We start from the raw sequence: 22858 nt of genomic DNA on the forward strand, positions 1-22858 counted from the left end.
CAACACCCTCGAAATGCTAGAGATGGACGTGAAAGAACCATGCAACCATGAGCTTAAAAGATCACGAACGGGAACTCTGTGTGGAACACTGATTTGGATTTATTTCGGTTTTGACTTTATAGAATTATAAATGGAATACTCATAGTATGTAATGAAGTTTTACGATTTCAAAAATTTTGTTATAAAGCTTATAGACTCTAGTTTTAGGTTTATTCAACCATCAAATAGATTTTTGGTTATTCTTACAGCATCCGATTAAATGGTTGAAATGATTCAAATTTAATTTAAGCACCCATATATGTTGTAAGGATATCGGAACCAATCTTTCGTATATACATATGTATATTTCAAAACTAATACGAACGTTATCGAAATATAAACGTTATCACTTATAGAAAAGGTATTCCAAATCACTGATGAGATTCATTGGCTTCAGCTTCTTCTTGCTTGTGATGCAAGTAAAACCATCAATTCGATTTCTAACAGAAGATATTATAGGCCTCTATGCCATCGTCATACAACATATAGTATATAAACGACTATTTATATATACACGGCTGTGTGACTTCTGTTTTTAACCTACACTTCGAAGAAATCATCTCTACCTTGTAAATTGTTATTTTTTTGATAAATTAAATAAAAATATTGTGGAAATAAATTGCAAAATTTCTGATAAATTAAATTAAATAAAAAAATATTGTGGCCGCCCTCCTCTGCGATTCTCATACCAAGTACTTAAGTGATGGCAAAACGAGATTTAATTTGTAAAATTTATAATAAATTAAAATAAATAAAAATAAATTGTGAAATTTCTGATACATTGAATTAAATTAAAACAATATTATGGCCGCCCTCCTCTCTATTCTCATACCAAGTACTTAAGTGATGGCAAATCTAAAATTAAATTGTGATTTTCTGACAAATTAAATACAAAAATTGTGGAAATAAATTGTGAAATGTGAAATAAATTTAATTAATATTCATTCCAAGTACTTAAGTGATAGCAAACGAGCATTAAGTTGTAAAATTTCTGTCAAATTAAATAAAAATATTGTGGAATTAAATTGTGAAATTTTTGATAAATTATGTAATTTCTGTTTGTGGATATGTTTGCATTTAACAAACTTATGTTTGTGTTGCGATTGTTCGTAATTGCGCTTTCTTTATATTAAGTTCATTAAATTCAATGACTTTCTTAAATATTATGCAATTTGCAAGTAAAAACACAAAGTGTTTTAAGTTAGTAATAGCAATCCGGAGTATCCCTATTGGTATGCTACATAAAACCGAATCACGCTGCCATCGCTAGCTTTACACATCCACAAACACACACTCACACCCACATGGGCACAAATATTATGCTTTTTTATGCTAAAAAGAAAATGCAACGCAAATGTGGCATAAATATTGAGAACATTTCGAAGGGTGTTGTGGGGGATGATGAGACCATCACCCTTCCGGTGGGCCTCTTTATTTGTCTCGCCAGCGACTCTGAAGTTATGACTTTTTGACATTGAATCTTTATGTGTGGACGCCATTCGATATGCATTAAAATTCAATAATAATAAAAAACAGCAACAACATTTCATGACAATTAACCCTTCGGTGTCGGTGTCGGTGTCGATGTCCATGTCGACGTCAAGAAATCAAAGCCAATAAGCAAGCAACAACAGCCAGAACGTACACACGAGTACATACATAAATACTCACACAATATTAACGTCACATAAATCTTGGCAGCACTACTACTAAGTCGCTATTAAGTGAAATTGACCACATATTTTATCTCATATGCGCACGCACAGCCGCCAAAAGTGTTGAGTGATGGGGCCAGAGGGGAGAAAAGAGAAGGACACGAGCAACTAAATAAAACACGAGCAGTGCCTGTGAACCCAAAACAAAAAGAAGCACAAGAAAACTTGCCCTTAAAGCACACAGCCTACACAAATATCTCTACGAATACGAGGCTAACTTACTAGTATTTGGACTTCTTTGTTGTAAACAATGCACAAAATTAATCAATAAAGAAGTTCGGTTAAATTTTATGTAAAAAAATGGAATTTCCGCATCACCATATTTGACTTTTAATTCAAACATAGCCACAATAGAAAGCCAGTTTTTGGTGACAACCCCTCACAATATTTCAACCATCATTAACCCTTGCAAACACATTGTTGTAGAATACTAATACACATTTAAAATCTGTTTTCTTTTGTGATAGCCTGTATGCTTATTAATAGTATAATATTTCATAGGTTTTCGATTATTTTTTACAATAAATAAATAAAATAATTTTTTTACCAAAAATCTGAAAAAATTGACTTTTTTGCAAACTGAAAATGTTTATGACGGGGGAAGAAAGGCTCAACTGCTATGTTACTAAATAAAGCCCTTAAGTCTTCGGTTATCTATATTCATTAATTCCTTTATATATTAATAGGCACTACTACCTTCATGTAATTTATACTATACATCAAAAGACCTTAAATCCTGATTCAAATAATAGGCTGCAAGCTCTCTTGGTTGAAAACTGCAATCTCTCGTCAGCCATAGACAAATGCTGATAGATTTAAAATTATTTGAGCTCCACCTATTGCTATATACATATATATAATGTGTACTACCCAAAGTAACCGCTAGGTGGAGCACCAACACTCCTTCATATCAACTACAAATCCTATCGATAGCCATCACTCAAAGTACAAATGTCGATACTTTTTCGTTTCGTGACGTGTACTCTTCTATAAAAAATGAACGGCTTTTGTGGCCGTCGGACGCATTCGCAATAGAACTGATAATCAAGCAACAGCGTCTAATTTGTAAATGATAAAATTAACTTCCTCCAAATCTGACATAAATACGCCTACAAGCAAAGCCACGTAAGCTACATTCAATCGGCAAGCACACGTTCTTTCTTTTAACTGCTACCGGTAAGAAAAATAGCTGCGAAAACAAAAACAACAAAAATGCAGCTGTGCACATGTAAGTTTGCAATAATTCTTAAGTTCAAACGCCTCTGTTATTAACAAATAAAAAACACTTTCACCGTTAACAACAGGCAGCATTTTGGTATTGGCGCTTGCCGCTAGCACCGCCCACGCTTTTTACTCGCCCTCGGATGGCGTTGTCGAACTAACACCAACAAATTTCGACAGAGAAGTAATTAACGACGATGCCATATGGGTTGTGGAGTTTTATGCACCCTGGTGTGGACATTGCCGCTCCCTAATACCTGAATACAAGAAGCTAGCTAAGGCTGTCAAGGGCATTGTCAAGGTGGGCTCTGTGAATGCAGATGAACACAATGCATTGGGCGGTCAGTACGGAGTACGTGGCTTTCCAACGATTATAATCTTCGGTGCGAATAAACGTTCGCCCACGAATTACAACGGACAGCGCACTGCTAAAGCGATTGCGGAGGCGGCGCTCGCTGAGGCAAAGAAGAAGGTGCAAGCGGCTTTCGGAGGCGGGAGCAGCAGCAGCGGTGGTGGCTCTTCGAGCTCCAGTGATGATGTCATCGAACTAACTGAAGATAATTTCGACAAGTTGGTACTTAACTCTGACGACATTTGGTTGGTGGAATTCTTTGCGCCCTGGTGTGGACACTGCAAGAATCTGGCGCCCGAATGGGCTAAGGCGGCCAAGGACCTGAAAGGCAAGGTCAAGTTGGGCGCCCTCGATGCAACGGCGCATCAGAGCAAGGCTGCCGAATACAATGTGCGTGGCTATCCGACCATCAAATTCTTCCCGGCCGGCTCGAAGAGTGCCAGTGATGCACAGGAATACGATGGCGGACGCACTGCCTCGGATATTGTAACATGGGCCAGTGACAAACATACGGAGAACGTGCCCGCACCGGATCTGGTGGAGATTACCGATGAGTCAAGCTTCGACAGCGCCTGCGAGGGAAAACCTTTGTGTGTGGTTTCAGTGTTGCCGCATATTCTTGACTGCAATGCCAAGTGCCGCAACAAATTCCTGAACACCCTTCGCACCCTGGGCGAAAAGTACAAACAGAAGCTATGGGGCTGGGCCTGGACAGAAGGTGGTCAGCAGTTGGATCTGGAGGAATCCTTGGAAGTGGGCGGTTTTGGCTATCCTGCCATGGCAGTGGTCAACTTTAAGAAAATGAAGTTCTCCGTGCTGAAGGGCTCCTTCTCCAAGGATGGCATCAACGAGTTCCTGCGCGACATTTCTTATGGACGTGGCCATACGGCTCCAGTACGTGGCGCAAAGAAACCAAAGATTATCAGCGTCGATGCCTGGGATGGCAAGGATGGACAATTACCTACCGAAGAGGATATTGATTTATCTGATATTAGTCTGGATGACGATGTTAAGGATGAACTGTAGAGCACAAGCCTACATGCGCACCCACAAGCAACTGTGGCAAACAAATTTCCAAGACTGTAGCTTAAGCTCAACTGCAACAACACAACAACAAACTTTCCAAAATCAAAAGGCAACAGTTCAATGTTCAATTCGAAGCTGTCCTTTCTTAGTCGGCGCGTTTGTCAGCCAGCGTATCAGATATGTATTACATAGCATTTCTAATTACCACTAAAACATACCAACTATGATTATGAACAACTTTTTGTAATGCAATCGAATCCAACGAAATCGAAAAATGTGTATATGATGATGAAATAAATAAAACAAGTGTTAAACAAACATTAGTTTGGTTTCGTATACAAATCATCCATTAATTCCATAATTTGGCAAAATTTAATTTATTTATTTGTAAAAATTTCTATAAAAATGTTTAAAAAATCTCTAAATATTTGCTTACTACTAAATATATGTACTTAAAAGTATTTGACACATTATTTTCAATATACCTGCTTGGTCTCGGATGTCACACATATTGATGAAAATTGCGATAAAATTGTATAAAACAAAACCAGATAGTCTTCAGTCATTTAATCCCATAATATCTGATTATCTCTAGTTTTATCTGGAATCTAAGTAACGAGTCTCTGGATGTTTGATGGTAAAGATTAAAGGTAATAAGAAGGAAACATTTAAAAAGTGAATCTTGAATTTCGTCACTGAACGTGCAAGAAGAAAATGAATAAATGAACATTGTGTCCAAAAATAATCCAAATAATACGGCAATTATTTTGTATAGTTTCATTCATTCATTTAACTTAAACAGTGAAGGGTATTTAAAAACAGCTCTCAACAATTAATGTGACATCCTTGAACCCGCAATTATGAAGGTACGTTACTAAATGCACAATGTTTATAAATGCCTTATTCAAAATTCTTGGCAAGCTTAACTTGTAAAAAGTTAATGCATAAATTAAGTACTCTGTGGGTACAACCTGTGAGCAAAATGTATTAATCCTAAATTATTGCTAGATTTATGTAAATGGATGTAAATCGAATAGTCTCAAAAAATAGAGTTCGCGTCTTTTAACTTCTCTAGCATTCTCAACGAATTGCAACATTTCAGTTTGTAATATTTGTATAAGAGTATTCTTGCTGACGCGTTAAAATTGGAGCCATTGATCACAAATGTTATTATATTATTCGAATTATGTAAATGCAAATAGTGTTGAATCATCAGTTCTTCTCGGCTTTCTTTTCTGTAGAGCTCATTTGCAAGACTAACTACAACAACAAAAGCAAACAACGACACAACATTTTGGCCAACGTGACTCAATTGCCACAATTTTATACTTGGCGCTCTGATGACTGTTTAAATTCATTTTGCTGGGCCCGATATCGTTAAAAGCATTCAAAGTGGCACGTACCTGCACAGATAATGAATAAGAACTGAAGACAGTCGTTAAAAAGAAGATACTGAAATAATGCTCAAAGGGATTTTCGAATGAGCGCACAAAACGGAATCTGAAAAGGGACAGTGTCCACACAAACACGAACTGTTGATTGTTGTAGCTGTTGTTGTTGTTGCCGTTGCGCATGAGCAAACGCATCGAGTGGCCCAAACAACTTACATACATCTCTTTGTATGTATGTAGGGACAGACAGACAGACAAATTTACAATTGCATTGAACATAAAAATATATGTTGTCGTTCTTGCAGCCAAACGCGTAAACTAACTGCTAGATAAGAAATTTGTAAATGCTAAATAATTAAATCTAATTCCTCGCATAGAATTTTGTTACTTGTTGGCGTTTTAAAAGTCTTTTCTGTGTTACTATTCGATTCGATATCTCTTGTGCCTGGACCTTAACGCCTTTGCCTCAGGCCATTTGATGATGCTTCTCGACCGGATAATTCTCGATTGATTGTATGGAGCGCGATGTGGCTGCCGTTATGGTCGAAGATACATCCATAAACCGATATTTCTTCTCTTCTCGGCACAGAAATGGATAACACATAACACCATAGTAGAACACCAATCCGAGCACAATGACGAAAAAAATAATAACAATAATGCCAAATGTTGAAAGTCCCGGTTGGCTTTCCAAGTATTCTTTAGGTGTTTGTATAGGCGGTGGCGTCGGTTTGGGTGTTGTGGTTGCACGTGGATAGGTCCGACGGCCGCTGACAGTGAAGAACAGGCAGCTGGATGCTGGATGGAGAAGTGGGCGAGAGCAACAACAACGCCAACGCGTTAGAAATTTGCAGAGAGATTTCCAAACCTCGTTCCCAACTCACCAAGTATCAGCAAAAACGTGAGATAAGCGTTGCGCGACATATTGTATGCACTTGTCTACAATTACAAACTTTTTTTTATTTATGGAGCACAACGCAAACGGCAATGAATGAGCAGTAACAAATACCTTTCCAATTCAGGTTCTACAGATACTCGATACTTACATTCATATCTCTTAGAGATGTGCTCACGACAACACGAAAATACCTGATGGTACACAAGAACTAAGAAAACTGAATACCATACTATTTTTTTTTTATAAATATGTATATTTCTCAAGAAATATATTTTCGAAAAAAATATGGTAAGAAATAAGTTGGATTTACAATTTGAAATGCCAGCTTCATTGTATTTAAAAGACAACCCATTTAAATTACATTACAAATGTGATACATTGCAAAAATTTATACAAGCAAAAATTTATTTTAAAAAATTTTTAAGTCATCTGCTTTTAATATTTTATAAAAAGAAAAACCAAACAATCAGTCGAAAGTACGATAATTCTACCAAAAACAATTAATTAAGAGGGTCCAAGGGCTGTTCTGCAACCGGCATTTGCGTGTAGTCACGGTAGTGGCACAAGCTATATTAAATATCGATATGTTATCGATACAGTTTACAGAAATTGCTGACGACATACAAATGTAAATAATAACATAAAACAGACATATCAGCTTAAAGTTAGCTTAAATAAACGATAAATTTATTGTTCAAACCTAAATAAGTTCATTTTCCATACATATCAATCGAGTAAGTCGTTTGTTACCAACACTTACCTGGACAAATGCCACCACTAATTCTACGAAGTTGTTGGCGAAGTCAACCGTGCCGCAGTCGTGAACATTCAATTGGTGAAAATTGTTATAAAATCGTTGAAAAAATATGTAAAAACATGAGAAAATTAAGTGTTAGCAAACTAGCTGCGTGCATATAATAGTTCGTGAATGATAAAACATATAAATCTAACAAAAAAACACTAAAATAACAAAGGCGTATACAAAACGCGACGCTTAAAGTCTCGTTTTTCGGCCGTTTTTTCTACACAGACACAACGATTACGGCCGTGTTCGTGTATTTATCGTATGTGCACTGCAAACGGCTAATTTAATTTACACAGCAAGTAAATGCAGTTAAGTAATTGAACGCAAAGCGAAAATATTCAGCCGACGCAGTGTGTGTGTGACAGAAAATATAAAAAAGGTACAGCGAAAGGTACACCACACGAAGCAGAAGAAGCAGAAAGAGAAACAGAAAAACTGAGCAACAACAAAAGAAAGAAAGAGTAACAACAGCAAGAAAAATATTGTAGTGTGTATGTGTGTGTAAGTGGAATATAAACAACGAAATTTTGTAAGAAAAAGCTAGTCAAATAGTGACGGTAGATGCTTGTGTTGGGAAAATGTCACATTTGCCATTGGATGCACGGGCCATTTTGCAGCACCTAAATGAATTGGGCTATAGAAATATATCCGGTGAACAACTACGTGAATTTCTGAAAGGTAAGCTATCAAGAATAACAAAAGCCGCTATTCCCCACACAGACAACTACACTTCCCGCCATTGCATGGGCAGCTGTGTATTTCATATGTATGTATGTGTGGGTAGTAGCAACAATAACATAAGAGATTTGTTTTACAAGTAAGTTTTGTTTTTCGTTTAAATATAACTACAAATGAGCACGAATTCGTCACCACCATTCTGCTTTTTGTATTATTTTTTCACATCTTAAGCACACAACACAAATGCAGCCGCTGCTGTTCGCCAGCAATGTTGACGACCTACAGTTTTTGTAGCTTTGAGTGTGTCTGTGCATTACAAAAAAAAAACTGTGTTTAAAATAAGAAAATAAAACGAGTATTACTCGGAAATTGTGAATAACACAGCAGAAATAACGAAAAATACAGCCAAGAGCTTGTGTATGCGAGGCAGATACCGATTGCAGGCGTTTAGAGCAAAGCATTTTGCGACCAACCGACCGACCGACGACGATTGCGTGATGTTGTTGTTGCTGCTGCTGGTTGCTGGCTGGCTTGTTTCATGGGTTTTGTAGCAGGGCATTGTATATAGTGGTGGCAATGGCAACGTCAAGCCAGTATATTGTATGTGTATCTTTCTGTATTTGTGTGTGTGTATGTGGACATGTTTCGGCCTCCACCGTGGCGTGGCGTGCACACACAGAGGCCGAACATTTTGGCTTGCTAGCAAGCAAGCCAGCGTCGCCATCACCATCGCCACCGACGCCTCTTCCACACATAACTGTTAGCTGGCTGGCTGGCAGCTTCATCTACGACTTCTCTACGCGCTTCACTTTTGCTTATTTCTACCATACACGTACTTACATACTAGAGCTGTGCGTAAATGCGTGCGTGATTTTGAAAGGCTAAACAAATATCCATCAATTTCGTATCATATTGATGACAGTAAGCATTGCCGTGAAATTCGTGAATTCACAAACAATAACAAAAAATACGACAATAAGGCTCATACAGTGAGTATTGCTGTCAGAAAGATGTTGATTATAGGAAGGTATAGTTTCAACATTAGTTTTGATGGCTTTAAAGTATAGCTGCAAACAAAAAATGTTCTCAATGCTGGCATCTGAGATTGACAGAAAATTATAGTGAAGGGCCAAAGAAATCTGAATTTTATAAACGTGACAATATAATGGTTTCGTGAATTCGTCTGCTCATGACGGTATTTTTTTGTCACGCACACAGCTCTTTTCCATACATACACACATGTGTTTTTTTCTTCCATTTCTCGTAGTTGTGTTGTTTTTGCCCGTGCTCTTTGCGTTCCTCATGTTTTCATTTTGTGCTGCTTGCCTGCCCTCTTTTATTTCATTTCGTTTTGCCACCTCTGCGTTGTTGTTGTCGATTGCTGGCCGCTGTGGTGAATTCATAAACTGCTTTTTGCCTCCACTTTCCCATTACCGCCGTGCTTTGTGTGTTCGTCATGCAAGATATTTTTTCTGCGTTATTTTGTGATGGCGGCCGTTCAAATAACTGCCAGCGCAGCGCCCGCTGTACGTTTTCTTGTTGCGTTATATAAAAGTTGAAGATATATTTTTGTGTTCTGTATGTACATGTTTGTAATTTTTTTATGTCGCTGTTGTCGCTGCCAGCGACCTTAATTCTTTGGCCAATGTTGCCACACAGTTGCTAAAGTGACAGCAATTTGCAAACAAAGCACCGATCATTGCCTATGCTCTTTCCTCATATGTATTTCTAATGATTATTTCCATGGCTGAGAAAATTTGCAAATCGCATAGCAACTACAGCTACAAAGTAAAATAGTATGTATGTGTGCACATGTTTAATTTGTTTGCTAGGAACGCTGTGTGCGTTTTGATTTGTTCGGCATTTTCCACCCTCACTCCCTGGCATGTATATGTATTTATGTACCCAAAAGTGCGTACGTTATATACATCATAGCATGTGCATGTACATACGTATCTATGTAAAAGTATAAATATTTATATAGATACACGCAACACACACACATTTGCGTCCGTTCAGCGGCAAATAAGACATCAATTGTGCGCTGTTTGTTCAAAGAATTGCGATACTGCACCAACAACAGGCACAATGACGGCAGACAGGCAGAAATCTTGTAGTTGATAAAGATGTGAGATGTGATTTTTTTTAGCCTGAAGACTGTTTTCTTCCTTTTAAGTATTTAGTTCTTCAAAAACACACTACTGCATTTGCATGACTCCTTCCCAGCCACTGCTTTTGTAGTGATGTGCAGCCCTAGTTTTTTTGTTTTTGTCATGAATGTGTTTTCGAATTCACCACAGACAAATTGTTTTTGCTTATCTTTTGTTTTTAGTGCTGCGCTCGTTTGCACATGACTCGAAAGTCATTTAAAAAGCTAACACATGTGTTTGTACAACCATACAGTGTCTTAAAAAGAAAAATATGGTCTGTCGAAAAGAAATTTTCCAATAAATAAATGTATATTAATGCCATTGCAGCCGTGTAGGAGAGAACAGCTGTTTTTGTTTATGACACTTAACTCATGCGTTGCGTTGATATGGCAACGCTGTCTATCACCCGACTTTCGCATGCTAGTGAGTGTGTGTTTGTTGGGTGCATTGACCATAGTTTTGAATTTTTAAATAAATTAACTCACACTTAATTGATGTCAACATATACACACAAATGCAGCAATATTATTGATTAAAATGTACATAGAAATGGCGCAGTCTGCAAACGCATGCATGCACACAAAGTAAAAATTGTGCCTACCTGTGTTTGTGTGCCTTACAAAAGCGATGCTTTAGAAAGATGTTTGGGTAAGAAGCTTTTATGTTGTCGCCGTTTTTGAGTGTCAGTTAGATTTTTGCTGTTGCATGCACAATGTGTTAGTTGTTTAGTATTTTGTTTGGTTCAGTTTCTAACATAAGTGAATAAATTTGTATCTAATTGATTTTGCCATGTTTCTTTTTCTACTTTTCGGTGCGCTACACCCTTGCTGCTCGCCCATGTACCATGTGCCAACAACAACAACAAACGACAATAAACATTACAATGATATACAGCTTATTTGCGCCTAAAGGTATGCAACCACAGTCGGATAAGCAAACCGCTAGCAAACTCGCAACAACAACAACAGCAGCTACAGGCACAACAAACAGCAGCAAGCAGCAAACTGGCCAAATTGCATCAGCAACAACAACAACCAGCAGCACAGCAGTTGCCCTTACACAACGCCCAAAAGTAAAGGTTATCAAAAGCAAACGTCCACTCTGCCATTTTAAATTCTATTTGGATATTTGCGATCATCAGCTAACGAAGCGCATTGAAAGCGAAATCAAAGCGCTCGGTGGTGCACTCGAATTCTTTCTGAACGAAAATATAACACACTTCATCACCGATAAGACAACAGTGCCAAGCAGCACCACTACCAATTGCAACAACAATAGCATTAGTCGACCGGCCACACCGCAAACACCACCAGTCACACCAAACACACCGCAAACACCCAACGAGGATGCACCACGCAATCAGATTGGAAGCGCCGTCACGCGTAAAACTCGACAAACGCGTGCCGATGCAATTCTAAGCCGAGTCCGTCGCCAGCAAAGCAGCAACGCAGCGCCGTCAACACCGACGTCGACGCAGCAATCTCAAACACCAAGGACGCCCAGTGTAGGAGCTCCAACCTATACAGTTTGGCAAACGGATTACGCTCAACGTTTTTTTAAACGCATACAAACTGAGCTGCGGGATTATCTGGAGGGTGAGAAAGCCGACACTCATCTGACAACCAACAAAAAGAACAGTAACAACAGTGCTGGCAACAACAACAATAACGCACATCTCATACAATTGAAGGGGAGCTTCATTAAGATAGAGTCGATTAAACGCAATTATCGACCTTATTATCATTTAATCAAGAAGCCTGACGAGTGGCCAAAAATTGATCTGAAAAGTGAGGACGGTGCGTTTCGTTTACAAGCCAAACCGAAATTAGCATCAGGTCAGCTGCCGCAGAGAATGACACGCAAGTCTGTGGGCTCGCGAACATCGCAACGTCAACAACAGCAACAGCGGGACGGAGAAAAACCGGAACAGCAACCAGCCCAACACGCCAAAGTGCAGGCATTGAAAAAGAACTCCATTAGTACTACACCCGGTAGTCCTAGAAGTCGTCTGCCACAATCGCATTGCCGAGAGCTGAAGGAGAGCAGCGATAAACAGTGTGGAGTGTGTGAGATCTGTAAAATCGAATACGATACGCTAACCGTGCACCTACAGACCAAGGATCACGAAAGTTTTGCAAATAACGCAGAAAATTTTATAGCGCTCGATACGCTAATACAAACATCGGCAGATCTAAATAAGTTCTTGACCGAGGAGGTGCAAGCAAATAGAGGGATAGAACAAGAAGACGACGAAACAGAACAAATAAGAGGAGGTGAAGAAGAGGAAGACGAAGAGCACGGAAACGTTTTGTGCAACGAAATGGAAGTGGATGAGCTGTTATGCGACAGCGCCATTACAAACACAACTAACAATCACACACCAACGCTTGACCCCTTACGACACAGTCCAAGTGGCGATGTGTCCCGAGGCGGACGTCCCTCACCTGCCTTGCGTGAGAAATCTAAACGCACTACAAAAGGCAAACACTCATCCGAGAAGTTCCATGCAACAACACCAACGCCAGCAACGCCCTCCCCCAAACATTCACCTACAAAGTCACACGGCAGTGGGAGTGGTGGTACAAAGAAGGCGACACCAGGCAGTTTATTGGAGTTGCAACGATTAGAACAGGCAGCCAGCAACTCTGCTGTGGCTGCAACTACACCGGCGACAACCGCAACGAGACGAAAGACACAAAACTCGGCAGTATCACCACCCATACGCGCTATGTTGCCACCGTCCTCGCTCTACAAGGTTGTGGAGACTACCGATGTGTGTGCGACACCTCCGCGAGGTCGGCGCGGTGCTGCGGCCGCTAACAGCACAAATGTGGACTCACCCTCTCTAATTGTCAAGTTCCAAAAGGTACGGCAATCAGAACTCGCGCGGCTTAACGGAGAAGCAGAAAATTTCATGTTTCCCAAGGCGGCGCGCAGTAGCAGCGAACTGCCTACGGATGTGGACCGACAGACGACATCAGATAGGGCGCGAAATAGCATATCTTCGGCTAGTTTGGACAGCACCAGCGAAGCGGACCCCGTGACCATGCCAGAGCCTGTAACAGCCAAAGGAAGACGCGCCATAGCGGTTCCCAAGCGCCGAAAGGGAGTTATGCCCACGACGACGCTGTTGCAACGACAGCTCTCCACAGGGAGCACAAGCAGCAGCAGCACGGGGGCCCAGCAGCAGCAACAGCAGCGCTTTCCAAGCGCCCCCATCCAGCCAGAGACGCAACAGCAAGTGTTAGATCAACAACGTCCAGCCAGCAAACAGACTGAGAAACCAACAACGCCAGCTGCAGTGCCAGAGGCAACGCGTAAAAGCAGTCGCACAGCCACGGCAATTGTTACAGCAGCAACTGCCAGTAGTCAGTTGTTGCGAGCCGCCGTAGAGGCGGCAAAGCACGGCAAACGGCGATACCGAAGGCGCAAGCCCTTGGAGACGGTCACATCAGAAAAAAGAACGGCTGGAGGCAGACAAGTTGCCAAACTGGAGGATTGGATGGGGGAGCAGCGACAAGACAAAGGAAAAGATCGAAGCGAGGATGAAGTGGAACCCGAGCAAAACCACGAAGATGACAATGATGACGATGATGATGATGAGGAGGAGGAAGAAGACGAGGAGGATGATGATGGAAGCGATGAGGACTTTGTGATTAGCCGGCAGTCCAAATCGCAAACAGCGCCAACTGCAATTCAACGTGTCGATACACGTGAAGAGCGCGCAGCGCGTCGCCTATCAAGACTGACCATAAATCGTAGTGCAGGTGAATTGGAGCCGCTAGCGCTTCCATTGGACTCACACTCGCCAGAAGCTAAATCGACACCAAATCGGCGAGGCGGTCGTGTGAAAAGTCAAAAGCCCACAACTCCTAAGAGCAAGCAACAGCAGCAGACGCAGCAGCCACAACAGACTTCGCCACAGAGCTTTGACTTCACCAAAAGCGAGCGTTTGCAGAAAATCCGATATGCATTTGAACAGATGCCCAGCTCGGAGCTGTGGCATCGTGTCTTCATGCGTCAGGATGCGGCCGAGGAAAACTATTACACATATTTTGGGTCGACAGAATATTGCAAACTGCCTTACGAAATGGGACCCATTCCGTTCGAGCGTACGCTGCCTAAGCTCCCGCACAGATGTGCGTTATGTCCGCGCGTAGAGGAGAAGGAGCCTGTTAAGCCGGAGGAGCCAAAGCAAGAGGAACAAGTTATAAGCAACCCTACCGCCACAATCTCGAAGGCCACAGAAACTGAAACGGGCGTGTATAAGCACAAGAAGCTGCATCTGTTGCAGCGTTACCAACTAGAGCAGCAACAACAGCAGGAGCAGCTCGGTGAGCCAAGCGAAATGAATGCCAATGCCGCGCTCACACTCAACACCACTGCCATACCCAAATGTGATAGCAAGGCGAGCACTCCGGAGCTGCTGGAGCGCGACTTTGTACCGCTAAGTGAGCGTACCCATGTCATAGGTCGCCTGCGTGCCGACTCTACGCAAAGCAGCACTAGCAGTAGCTGCAGCACCACTGCATCGGGAAACAAACCGGCATATCGTAACAAACAGCTGCAGCGCATAGCAGAACTACCGCCTCGGAAGTCGCCTAGAGAACATGCGTCAACGCTGGCTTTAGTTAGCTGTATCATCCGACAGCGACAGGATTCGCAGAGTAAGACCAACTCAGAGGTGGACGAGCCAATTATAGAGCAGCAGCAACCTGAAACAACGGACTTGAAGAAGCTAAGAACGCCTATAAAACAGGAGACGTCTGCTGTTGTATCCTGCCCCTCCCCACGCACCACACGCTCACAGGCTGCTACGCCCGTGGAAGAGCTGCGCTTTGCCACCGAGATCTCTGAGACTGTGAAACGCATGCGACGCGGCCAAAATAAATATGATCACTCCCCGCCAGTTCCACCTCCACGTCCAGCGACTGCTTCACGTTCCCCTCGAGGTCGACGTCCTGCCAATACACCAGTGGTGGCATCGACCACTCAACCACTTGTAAGTTGCAGCGGGCACAGTTACTCGAGGCGCCTACAGTTTGCAACACGACGTGAATTGCCAGCCAGCGTGCTGCTCGGCAAAAGGACGAAGCGACGTAATCAGCCGAATACGCGAATACAGCAGGGCACAGTAAACAACAACGCCAACAATGGTGGTTATGCGCCTGGCGTGCGTAAACTCCCCACCAAGAAGGGTGTGCTCGAATTCGAGATAGACGCGATTGCGCTCAGGAAGTTAGATGCGAATCTGAAGCCCCATCTGAGCGCAAGACTAGCTGCCTGGCAGCTGGACAAATACTTGGAGTTGGCTGGCAAGGAATACGATTTGGATTCGGAGCTCATTGAACTGAACTCAACCATACCAACGGCAACAGCAAACTGTGAGCTGCGAGCGGACACACAAACTCCACCTCCAACAGATTGTTTCACTAGCGATTTCGATCTATGCGACCTGTTGATGGGTGCTGGTAGCGGGGAAGAGGATGAGCCCACTGTCTCAGGCTTTCGACGTTCTAGCCAAGGCCTCTATAGCAGCGCCGCCATGCAAAGTTATTACCGTAAGCGCAAGAGTCTGAAATCGAATCGAACAGGTTGGCCCTCGCAAAAGAAACGGCGCTCAGCGACGAACGGGCGTCAAATGCCGGATCAACGCATCAGTTTCCAAAAGATTGGAATATGTGTACAGGAGGATCTAACGAAACAACAACTGCACAGGATAAAGCAAGAGGCGTTGGAAACAGAGGAGGAACAAACGACGACCACAACAACGGCGGATAAGGTACACAGTCAAACGACGCGTGATGACAACGACGAGGATGATGATGAAGATGGTAGTTCGGGCGGCGGTGGAAATACGAAGGATGCGCGGGGGGATGGCGTCATGACTCCACCAGCTACAGATGTGGATGAACAAGGCGCCGACACTGCAGATAAGAACGACGATGCTGAGGATGAGGAAGACGAAGAGGAGAATGTAGCTGACAGCATAATGGAAGATGATGAATCCGTTGAGGAGTTACAAGACGATGAGGCTGAGATCGAAGCAACCGATGCCGATGTGGAGGAGGCGGGCGAGGATGACGACGACGACGATGATGATGATGATGTATACGAAGACGCCTTCGAGCATCAACAGCACAAGCAAAATGGTGATAGAGGCAACCACAAAGAAGATGCTTTCAAGGATTGCTCCGATGAGCCACCCGCCAAGCGCAGTCGTTTACAACAAGCCACACCCATTGACGCTTCTATGGCCAACGTTGATGAAGACAGCCCCGGCAAAAAGGTGCTAATTGCCCTGCATAATACCAATGGACATTTGCTCAGTACCTCCACTCCCAGCACGCAATTGGCGCGCCAACACCAGCGACGCACTCCACAGCTAAATGGAAGTCTCGGTAGTTGCATTAGTCCGAGCGAAAAGTTGGGCGATAATTCGGACATATTTACCGTCTCATCCGATGGCCTCGACACTGATCTGGATCTGAGCAATACGCAGGCTGGTGATGAGCACCAGTGTCCCCATCAGACGCCCAAACGTAAATTCGACATCTCTAAATATGCACCGCCAAATAATGGCAAAGCGGCCAGCAGTTGTGCGGCTGAAGCCGCGACCGCAGCTGCCAAATCTCTAGCCATATCGCAGTTTTTGAAGAAGGAAGTTCGCGTCACGTGTCGACGTTTGAGGGCGCCCTTTAGACGCTTTCGATATCGTCGCTAAATAATAGCCTGAAGTTTCATTCGTTTTTTTAACTTTAAAGCATTGTGAAGCCAATAAGAATGTTCATAAGTTCCCAGGACATCTCATCTTTGTAAATTTGTGCATCAACACACACACACGATTATCATACAACTAGCCTAATTGAAAAACTAAAAACCAACATAACGCAAAGATCGTGAGCAAATAAATACGTACATAAGTTTAGATTAAATACTAGCTTAGCGCAAATTCAGTTTTAAATGGCCATTGCTCTTTTGCCACCCAGAAAATAAATGAACTACATACTTATTAGTTTGCATACCAACACTTATTCCAATTTCACCGCATTGCCCAACACTACTCAAATCATTTTAACCATATATGTATGTATGTAGGCAAGTATAATTAGTAATGTAATTAATTTTCTTTGCAATTTTTTATGTACAACTAGTTAAATGTAAATTACAGGCGTTTTCTGTTTTTATATATATTTGTTTTTGTTTCATTTTTTATCAATTAAATGCAACTCAAAGCTCAAAAGAACTATGTAAAAAATTTAACAAAAACCAAAAGCAATTGTAAAAAAAAAAAAACGAAAAACAAAGAGTAAATTAAATACACAATTACAATATCAAACAAATGAATTTTTCATCAAGACATAATTTCAATTCTCCAGCTGGCCGACATGATGATTAATTAAACTATTTTTAATTCAGACTTGCGCAAGCTTATCAAGTATGAGGAGCGTTTGCCTGTGCAGGAGAAAGAGGATTGCTTCAGCAGTCTGCACAAGCGTGGGACCATCAGTTCGCGCGCCAAGTCTGACAAAGAAAATGCGCCCCCAAAGAATCTGATGGAAAATCCTCAACAACCCAACAATAATTGCTACTGTAGTCTGAAAGATACGAAATCTCAATATGACATGGACCGTGAGTTCGCTGGCGAAGCTATTGTGGATATGTCTCGCATTTTTCGCGACAAACTATTGCTGAATGATGACGCACCATTTCAAGCTTCAAGCACCACGTCCGTTCGTCGCAGTCGCAGCAAGACCCGCAAGCCGTCGGATCGACTTCGTCCTAGCGCAGAATCGAGTAGCAGTCCCGAAAATCGTAGGCGTGAAAAATCGCGTAAAGCCAGAAAATCACGCAGTGTAAGCGCTGGAACGCGTGCTTCCGTAGTCGGTAAGTCCCACTTATCTAATATTGGTTCCAATCAGACAAATAAAATATGTATTCACAAAATATTAATTATATGTCCCACTACCTGTTTTAAAATTGAAATTCTTTCTCTATTTGAAATAGACTTGAAAGAGAGATATACATACTAGTTGTCAATTTCTGTAGAGGGTTCAGGGAAATATTTTTCTTTGGCTTTTAAATTAAGTATTATTTTAAACCACCAAAGTTTGGAGTTATGTTTTTGAAAACCAAGAATAGGGTGGTTTTGAAAGAAATATAAAATACGCTTAAAGCTGAAAATTAATTCTATATTAGCGATTATATTGCAATTATACTTACTCAACTTAAATTCAACGTAATGTTAATTAGTTCTGAAAAGAATTTAATTCGTTTTTTGAAGACGTTATCCAACTAGCTCCTCGTATAACCCATTCTCAGATCATTTTCACAATTCAACTGCATTTAGAAAATAAGTTGTAAAGACAACCCTGAATTAGGTCCCATAGAATTAGCAAATTGCTAAAAAATAGCTTTTATCTTTTAAGAATCGAACATTTTAATATAAATAAATCTCTACTTACAGTGCCCAAACGTCGTGCCAAATCCAAGTCCAAATCCGATCCAGTGGCTCTATATCAATACTATCAGAAAGAATGGAAGCATTTTCGCAAGCAGATACCAGGCGAACTATCGCATCCGGGCTTACGCTGGCAAATACGGAACAAGATGCTTGAGCCAAAGTAACAAAACACCGTGACAATCATTTTTTACACAAAATTATAAACTCTTCAAACGACGAAACTTTGTAATAAAGAGGAATTCAAATTTTATGTGAACCCAAAATATGTTTTCTTATTAACAACTTTAGCTTAAAGAAGACACCCAACTAAATGTTTCATATGAGAAGCGCGGAGAGGGGCTGTTCTTAATTAATTTAATTCGTTCCGAATGTCGCTTTGATTAGGTGCTTCATATAAGAAGCACGGAAAAGGGCTGACTTCTAGATTGCCTCGGGGAAAATAATTAATAATTAATTATAAATAATTATAAATTTAGTTGCTACGGTTAAGTGCCTCGTATGAGAAGCGCGGAGAAGGGCTACAAAAATCACATATTAACCTTAAATATTTAGTACGGCTGGTGATATCTATGAAAAAGTAATATTACAACGCTATGGATCGCGACTTTGAAAATTTGAAAAGTTTTGCGTTTGTAAAACTATGGCGAAGACATTTCTTTCAATTTTAATTTTCTAAATTCTACGTCAAATAAAAAAGGCTATTTAGGATTTGCTTTGTTCATTAGGTGCAGCTAATGGAACCTTAGCGTGTGAGTGAGCGCGCTAAGAGTTATGGAACGACGAGCTCGCCTTCGCAGAACGGACCCAGGAGCAACAATACCAACAAGAACTACCACAACGCGCAGTGTGCGTCGAGTTTGTGTTAATATTGAAGCTAATGGTTCCAAATCTCGAACTGCCTCGTTGCAAAGCACTTCGACGAAGCGCCGTCTAGTGCCCGTGCGACGAAAACGGGCAGCTGTAATCCAACCAACGAAATACTGTTCTTGCACCTCCTATGATTATCCCAACTATTATAATCCTCCGACGCCTTCGACCTCATGCGGCAGTTTCCAAAATGTTGACCAAGGCTACATTTATTCAGCAATTCAACATGCCTTACACAGCATGTACACAAAAAATGCGCTTTTGCGTCTTAGCTCTGGTCAGGACCTTTCGTTGGCCAATAGGGGAAAAGGATTAATGATTACGCCTAGTTCATCGACGACAACGCTTCGCGAAAGTAAACATACTGCGCCAATACGGAGCGCACAAAGACCTAAGATATCCGTCTTTCCCATCCACGGTGACGATGTATCCAATGAGACCTTGAATGAGATAAGAGCTGTCGTTGACACATTGGAGCACAACTTTTTAAAGCATAAGCCTCACATATATATGCATCAAGTGTCCCACCGATCCACACCTTCGCATAAACATCATGAAAGTTCCCGCAGACGGTCTCATTCACCGTCTCCCACGCGTAGGAAGTCGGGCTCCTCACATGCGCACCCGACTAATGGGTCGACGGATGCAAATTTCAACGCGCTAGAAGGCTTGATGCGCGAAACTATTAAAAAACTGAACAATTATATGGAATTACAATCGGCCATTCACACCCCACAACACCATCAGAAGCTGCGATTTGAAGATGTTGAGCAAAAAGCTATAGATACACAGCGCCACTCGTTGATTAACCAGGGTCGCGTTAATCAGAAACAGAAAAGACTGAGTGACAAACAGGTTATGGATCGAAAGAATGAAATGATTGATAGAGATAGACAAGAACTACAGGAAAGACTATCACACTTGGACAGATTGCTAAGCCAAGAGAGGATGATGATGCCAAAAGACAGGATGTTCGTGAATGTGAAGAGCTTAATAAGTCAGAAGAGATCAATAAGTCAGGAAAGATTACCAAGCCTGGAAAGATTGCCAAGCCAGGAAAGATTACAAAGCCAGAAGAGGCTACCAATCCAGGAAAGACTATCAAGCCAAGAAAGACTATCAAGTCAGGAAAGACTATCAAGCCAGGGAAGACTATCAAGCCACGAAAGACTATCAAGCGGGGAAAGACTTCCATGCCAGAGGAGATCAGCAAGTCAGGAAAGACTACCACGCCAAAGGAGATCAGTAAGCCAAGAAAGACTGAGACAAAGTGTACTGCTAAGTCAGGGAACCTCGATAAACCAAGATAAATATCTTAGCCAGAGTGTCCTTATAAGAGAGCAACACTTCAATAACGATCAACCAAACCACCAAAAACAACTAAGCAAGGAACAATTGGCCGACCTGGAAGAACACGAAGCGAATGAAGAACTACAGCAGCAGCAACAGCAACAGCAAATTCCTCAAAACCAATATCAGGGTGTACAGACATTTCCAGAGCACCATTACAGGCTACCGCAGCCGATACGTTTCTTGCGAAGACTTACACACTTTGGAAGAAAATCACGATCCCACAACGCGCCACAGGTCCATGTAATGCCAGTGCAGCCGGTAATTATACAGACACAACCAGCTCAGAATGTCATCAAAGCGGACATTTCAACCAACACACGACGCTCCAACATATCACGGCCACCGACGCGACTTTTTGAAAGACGCAGAAACACCAAATCTAGGGAAGAGACAGAGGCACCAGTCGTCATACAAATTCCTAGCCCTACCGCCAGTGGTAGTGCAGTAGGTGAGCACATCATGCAGCCTGGTTCTAGTCCCCCAAATGCACTATTTTCGTCTACAGCTAGTGTAGAAGCGGCGTCAACCATAAGCTCAGCTGCACAGACACAAACTACTCGGGATTGTGGTACCACAATGTGGAGCCCCATGGCACGCAGTACGGTAAGTATTTGCCATGATTCGGATGACTCTGACAAGCGGATCAATAGGGAAATGGAACCAAGCCGTCAGGTAATTAAACTTTTCACTACCCAGACAAACTACTCTGCTCAAATCAACCTTCTACAGCGCTACGAAGGTGGTATGCTGGATAAAGAGCTTAGCATTGAGTTTGTTGAAGAAACAGAATCGGAAGAGGTGGAGTATGATGAAGAACATTTCGAAGAATCAGAAGACAGCTGCATTGATGAGTGGTACAAAAAAGCCAAATCAAGTTTAGCTGAATTGGAAAAGCTGCAATCGAAACAGGAATACTATAATGGAAGCTTGAAACCAGGCTTCGCCGATAAGCTTAGAGAGCCCAGCCCCTGTAATGTTGTACAAGAAGGAGCTATAGCAAGAAACAGGTCTCCAACTAGGAACAAAAGCCCCAGCAGGCAGAGTAGCCCAATTAAAAATATCAGTCCACTTCGACAAATAAGTCCTTCTAGACATAATAGCCCTCCTAGACTTAACAGTCCACCTAGACATACAAGTCCAGCTAGAGATAGTAGTCCAGATAGACATAATAGCTCTGTCAAACATAAAAGTTCATCCCGTCATCATGCCAGAAAGAAGACCACAGTTGTGGAACCGATTAGTGATCATCAACTATATACTAGCAGTGATTTAAGTGACTTCGAATATGACAAGGCCTGCAACCGCATTATAGCAACGACAGATAAATCCGTTTGCACCAGCGATACGCCCAGTCCGCGGCACAAAAGGTCTTTGGTGTGCATTGTGCGCGACTGCCACTGTTCCGCTTTGAAAACATCTCGATCACACAGCAAATCTGGGAAGGTAAAGTTCGAAAATGCCTGCACAACAAGATTGATGTGCAATGCAGATAGCCCCATAGCCATCAATCCCCATCGGTCCCAATCGAGCTCTTCGGCAACGTCAGTCCCACCTCTACCGAGACCCAAGTTTCGTGTACTTAAAAGCCTCAGTGAGGCATTAAGCAATAGTCTTGCCAAAAAACCAATTGAGCAGCCACAACCCAAAGTCAACGATCTTAAATTTAGGGAGCTGCTGGCCGATGTAAAAAATAATCGTGAAAAATTGATGAAGCCCAAGAATCTGCCACGAGTTCGCAGGACACCGGCCAGACTGTTTGATAGTCGTCCATTAAAAAAAACCGAGTCTAAAGTGCGGAAATCAGGGGGTAACGAACGCCCATCGGCGCCATATCCAACCTGCTGGGGCTAAGGTCGCTGCGATCACAGAAAGCCTTGAATCAACATTCGGAATGCAAGG

The 22858-nt window shown here is 42.0% G+C and overlaps 5 protein-coding genes across 6 annotated transcripts; 4 read left to right on the top strand and 1 right to left on the bottom strand.

Annotated features, from left to right (window-relative positions):
* Positions 1-2747: 2747 nt before the first annotated feature.
* Positions 2748-4673, top strand: LOC115631570 (protein disulfide-isomerase A6 homolog). Its single transcript, XM_030528362.1, has 2 exons — positions 2748-2982; positions 3059-4673. Exons 1-2 carry the CDS (start codon positions 2967-2969, stop codon positions 4351-4353), a joined length of 1311 nt encoding a protein of 436 aa, XP_030384222.1. The 5' UTR covers positions 2748-2966; the 3' UTR covers positions 4354-4673.
* Positions 4674-4741: 68 nt separating this feature from the next.
* Positions 4742-6751, bottom strand: LOC115631571. Its single transcript, XM_030528363.1, has 2 exons — positions 6629-6751; positions 4742-6542 (listed from the first exon to the last, which is right to left on the bottom strand). Exons 1-2 carry the CDS (start codon positions 6666-6668, stop codon positions 6211-6213), a joined length of 372 nt encoding a protein of 123 aa, XP_030384223.1. The 5' UTR covers positions 6669-6751; the 3' UTR covers positions 4742-6210.
* A 661-nt stretch (positions 6752-7412) lies between these two features.
* On the top strand, positions 7413-18992 carry LOC115631621 (hydrolethalus syndrome protein 1 homolog). Of its 2 annotated transcripts, none has more exons than XM_030528428.1 (3): positions 7413-7755; positions 17695-18162; positions 18743-18992. In XM_030528428.1, exons 2-3 carry the CDS (start codon positions 17832-17834, stop codon positions 18901-18903), a joined length of 492 nt encoding a protein of 163 aa, XP_030384288.1. In that variant the 5' UTR covers positions 7413-7755; positions 17695-17831; the 3' UTR covers positions 18904-18992. The 2 variants fall into 2 exon arrangements, with proteins under 2 accessions (XP_030384288.1, XP_030384287.1); XM_030528427.1 differs by having other exon boundaries at positions 7419-8125.
* Positions 10839-17439, top strand: LOC115631617 (protein chiffon). Its single transcript, XM_030528422.1, has 2 exons — positions 10839-10923; positions 11170-17439. The coding sequence occupies exons 1-2, from the start codon at positions 10916-10918 to the stop codon at positions 16997-16999; spliced, it is 5838 nt and encodes a 1945-aa protein (XP_030384282.1). The 5' UTR covers positions 10839-10915; the 3' UTR covers positions 17000-17439.
* Positions 18993-19416: 424 nt separating the features above from the next.
* LOC115631619 (serine/arginine repetitive matrix protein 1-like) lies at positions 19417-22827 on the top strand. Its single transcript, XM_030528425.1, has 3 exons — positions 19417-21407; positions 21465-21631; positions 21689-22827. Exons 1-3 carry the CDS (start codon positions 19511-19513, stop codon positions 22808-22810), a joined length of 3186 nt encoding a protein of 1061 aa, XP_030384285.1. The 5' UTR covers positions 19417-19510; the 3' UTR covers positions 22811-22827.
* The last annotated feature ends 31 nt before the right edge of the window (positions 22828-22858 follow it).

This window comes from Scaptodrosophila lebanonensis, unplaced genomic scaffold (genome assembly GCF_003285725.1).
Source record: "Scaptodrosophila lebanonensis strain 11010-0011.00,11010-0021.00 unplaced genomic scaffold, SlebRS2 tig00001412-arrow-pilon, whole genome shotgun sequence".
Taxonomy (NCBI): domain Eukaryota; kingdom Metazoa; phylum Arthropoda; class Insecta; order Diptera; family Drosophilidae; genus Scaptodrosophila; species Scaptodrosophila lebanonensis.